The sequence below is a fragment of the Megascapheus bottae genome, unplaced genomic scaffold, assembly GCF_031878675.1.
Source record: "Megascapheus bottae isolate mThoBot1 unplaced genomic scaffold, mThoBot2.hap1 HAP1_SCAFFOLD_164, whole genome shotgun sequence".
NCBI lineage: Eukaryota > Metazoa > Chordata > Mammalia > Rodentia > Geomyidae > Megascapheus > Megascapheus bottae.
Genome location: NW_028327461.1, coordinates 63,931 through 68,455, shown reverse-complemented (window position 1 = coordinate 68,455; position 4,525 = coordinate 63,931). Strand labels below are relative to the sequence as shown.

The 4,525-nt window shown below is 40.7% G+C and overlaps 1 protein-coding gene across 1 annotated transcript; it reads right to left on the bottom strand.

The window, feature by feature from the left end:
- Positions 1-999: 999 nt before the first annotated feature.
- LOC150039805 (uncharacterized) lies at positions 1,000-3,890 on the bottom strand. Its single transcript, XM_090327578.1, is given in 5 exon segments — positions 1,000-1,433; positions 1,436-2,064; positions 2,354-2,411; positions 2,609-2,735; positions 3,548-3,890. Coding segments are annotated over 5 exon segments (1,302 nt in total). The 5' UTR covers positions 3,608-3,890; the 3' UTR covers positions 1,000-1,005.
- Between the last annotated feature and the right edge of the window lie 635 nt (positions 3,891-4,525).

The window sequence follows — 4,525 nt, the reverse complement described above, 5'->3', positions numbered from 1 at the left end:
CTCCTGAATAACTAGGATTACAGATATGAGGCACCAGCTCCCAGCCTGTTTTGATGCAAACAGTGCTGTTCCTATTACAGTTTTGGGTATAGTATATCCAAACAAAGTAAACCTGGGTGCTGGAGGCTCACACATGGAATTCCAGCTACTCAGGAGATTGAGATCAGAAGATTAAGTATCAAAGCAGGGAGGGGTTAGGGGCGCACAGGAAAGTCTGTGAGTCATCATCATTTAATCAGTAAAAAAGCCAGAACTGGAGATGTGGCTCAAGTGGTAGAGCTATAGTCTTGAGTTCAAAAGCTAAGGGACAATGTCCAGTCCTGAGTTCAATCCTCAGTACTACTGGTGCCACACATATCTGTGTGTGTGTGTGTGTGTGTGTGTGTGTGTGTGTGTGTGTGTATGTGTGTGTGTGCACAGAAAAGTTACATGTTCAGTATTACAAAATGCATGCAATATTTTTATGCTGTTGTTTCATATCAGCCCGGGACAGTGAGATCTACAGTGAGTGAAAAGATTGAGGCATGCCTCCTCACCCACCCATCCTTCACTCAGCTACTGCTATCTTCCAGGCAGGCTGCTGGTATCTGCACACTTCCTTCTGGAAATCTCAGGGATCCCATCCCCAGCTGGGGACCTTGGGAGATGCCTGTATCTAAATAAACAGCTACTTACACTCTCCCAAAGCTCAGGGTACAGAGGATCACGGGGCTCTGTTCCTAGATTGGTTTATTATTGCAGAAAAAGAGCAGTCTATGCCAAGAACTCTCTTCATCCCAGGATACCAAATAGCAATGATAACTGTAAGGATACAGAGGAAACAGCTTCTCCTCTTGAAGGAAAATCACTAGCCCTAAGCTAGCCAGGGTTACACTCAGAGTGAGATCCTGTTTCAAAAGAGCAAAAACAGCCAGGAGCCAGGGGCTCATCCTATAACTCTAGGTAATCAGAGTTATAATAAGAACAAATATTTTCCCATACTGCTTAAATCTGTACGGTTTCTCTTTAGTGTATTCTTTCATGTCTGTGAAGATGGTAGGGAAGAACAAATGCTTTCCCACATTGCTTACATTTATAGGGTTTCTCTCCAGTGTGAATTCTTTCATGTCTTCGAAGGGAACAGGGAAACACAAATGTTTTCCCACACTGCTTACATCCATAGGGTTTCTCTCCAGTGTGAATTCTTTCATGTCTTTGAAGGAAATGGAGAAGAATGAATGTTTTCCCACATTGCTTACATGTGTAGGGTTTGTGGCCAGTGTGACTTCTTTCATGTCTGCCAAGGGAACTGCGAAAAACGTATGTTTTCCCACATTGCTTACACCCATAGGGTTTCTCTCCAGTGTGAATCCTTTCATGTTCTTTAAGGTAACTAGAGAAAGGGAAGGTTTTCCCACATTGCATACATTCATAGGGGTTTTCTCCAATGTGACTTTTTCATGTCTTCGAAGGGCACCAGAAAAAGCGAATGTTTTTCCACATTGCTTACATCTATAGGGTTTCTTGACAGTGTCAATTCTTTCATGTGCTTTAAGAGAACTAGAAAAAGAGGATTTCCCACATTGCTCATATGCCAAGGGTTTCTCACCAGGGTGGATTCTTTCATGCCCTTGAAGAATACCAGAATGAGGGCAAGATCTTCTACAATGCATACTTTCACAGCAGTGTTTAACTTCAGTGTCAATTTTTTCTTGTCTGTGAAAAAAACTGCTAAAGGACTTTTCACATTGTTTAGCTGCAAATGGATTTTCCTCATTGTGCATTCCACAGCTGATTTTCCCCTGATGGAATTTCCTGTAAGCTCTCCCATATGCTTTATGAGTGTTGTGGCTGTCCACATATACTGATATGTCCTGATACTGAAAAGATATTTGTCCTGTGTGAGCTCTGAAAGGCATACCCATGGGTGAAGGAGCAAGGATGGTTTCTCCAAACATATAGTTTTTGAAAGATGCAAGTCTGGGTAGAGTTTTCTTATTCATGGTATGTTCTACATTCTGTTGGAAGGCTTCATTAAACTGACTCTCTTCTTCAGATCCATAGAGCCTCTCTAAAAATATAGTTCTGAAAAACAAAAGGCAGACAAACTAAGAACTTTTTTTAAAGCACTAAACCATTAAAAAGTATCTCCTGTGCCTGCATGGTCTTCTCCAAATGGTCTCCACAGTGTCATATTTTAGACTTCTGAATTTACAAATTTTGGAACTCCACTTGTATACATGTTAAAAGAAAAATGTCCTAAGATTAAGTCAATTTCTATCCTTATGTATTTGCATTATCTGTTTAGTTTAAAAATTTCCTGCCACCCTACAATATTTGAAAGAACAGTAGTGTTTCTGCTTAGTGCAATTACCTTTTTTCTTCCCTGGAGTTTTGGTTCACTTCACTATTTTCTTGTCCCTGCTTCTTTTCTAAAATACAAACACAGAAACCATTGATTCCTTCAACATTACAGAAACAATATTAAGACTACATCACTTTTCATGGCATAATGAGATCATGGTATATTTACAGTCATATATTCATCTACATGTTCCATTTTTCATTCTAAATCATGCAGCATTACCAAGGGCAGGAACAGCTCACAGTTAAGTAAGGGAATATTTACCTATGGAGGCCAGGTTCTTAAATGTTTCCCCCATCACATCTTGGTAGAGCTTCCTTTGAGAAAGACTTAGTAAAGCCCATTCTTCCAAGGTAAAATTGATGGCCACATCCTCAAAGTTCACAGTCTCCTAAAATATTCCACAAATAATTCCAAAAGCAAGAGTTAAAAGCCACAGAACTGGAAATGAGATTCAACTTATTAACAACAACAACAAAAGAAACACATATATTGTGTTGCCTAGTCAACAATTTAACATTCACCAGCCATCTTTTTTTTTTGGCCAGTTCTGGCTGGAAATGAGCATTTCCCATCTCCTGGGGCCAGTAACTCATGCCTATAATCCTAGCTTCCCCTCTGTATGGGTGAGATCTGAAAGAAGTGAAACCTGCAGGGAAAGCACCTGAGCCCCTTAGTGCTGGTCATAATAGTTCCAACAGTAATAGTCTCACTGTAATGAAAAGCCCAAGAATAAATGTGCTCACTACTGAATTCTCCCAGTCCTTTAAAGAAGAATCAAGAATGTTCCATAAAATGGAAAAGGAAAGAACTTTGCCACACATTCTGTGAAGCCAGTATTAGTCTGATAGCCAAACTGAACAAAGATACCACAAAAACAGAACAGAACTATTTATATATATAAAGAATGTCTACGTAATTCATCTTTTGGCAAGTGTGGATACAGAAAAAGATTAGAAAGACACACCAGAGTGAGCATGGACTAGTATTCACCTACACAGTAAATCCACACTTGTTTCTATTATGTAAATTTAGCCTGAAATAAACAACTAATTTATTTGAAGAAATCTATTTCATCCTATAGTCTCAAGTCCTGAATAAGAAATTTTCCATCTTCCACTCACATCATAATAGAACCTACTGAAATGGAGATGCAAAAGAGCATTTCAGTTGAGTTCCAGTGGCTCATGCCTATAATCCTACCTGGTCAAGAGGCTGAGGTGTGAGATCTGAAACCAGTCTAGACAAGATACAAAAGTCCATTAAGGCTTATATCTCAATCATCAAAAAAAAGTTGAAGCTATGGCTGAGTGGTAGAACACTAGTCTAGAGCAAAAAAGGTAAGAGACAGTGCCCAGGTCTTGAGTTTAAGCCTCGGGACTAGTATACACACATATACACTGACAAAAACAAAATACTAAAAAGACAAAGAAAAGGGGCTGGGAGAAGCTGCCTCAGTGGCTCATGGTTTGATGGAAACCAACACGGCAATGCTTCAAGGCCTTAGAGACCACTAGCACTGGGCTGGTACAACACAGCACAGGTCATTCTATGGGACACTGAGGAAAACTTTAGCAGCCAGGATATGGAACTCTGGTTCCTCTACACCGCCTTCTAGTCCACTCTTACCACCATGAAAGATTTTTCCAGAGGCCTAAAATCAACCAGTCATGAAACACTCCCTACAACCTGGGAAGGCTGTGACTTGTGTTCTACTTATCTGTTATCACTTGTGACAACTAATATGTTGTGGTTTGGGAACATGATTTAATTATCCAGCAGCTGACAATTCAGTTGTAACAGCATTCAGGCTTATCCCAATCCATCTCACTATATAGTCACTATCCACTAAAGGGGCCAATCTATAACATGTTTTCCCTACCAGATAGCCAGTTCTGTGGGTCTTGAACTCAGCCTAGTGTTATCCCTTTTAAGCTGTTTTTGTTTTTGTTTTGTCATTGTAGGGCTTGGACTCTGGGCCTGAGCCCTGTTCCTGAGCTCTTCAGCTCAAGGCTACCACCCTACCCCTTGAGCCATAGCACCACTTCCACTTTTCTAGTGGTTAATTGGCGATAAGAGTCTCATGGTCTTTAGTGCCAGGGCTGGCTTTCAACTGTGATCCTCAGATCTCAGCCTCCTGAGTAGCTAGGATTACAGGTGTGAGCCACCTCGGCCGGCTCC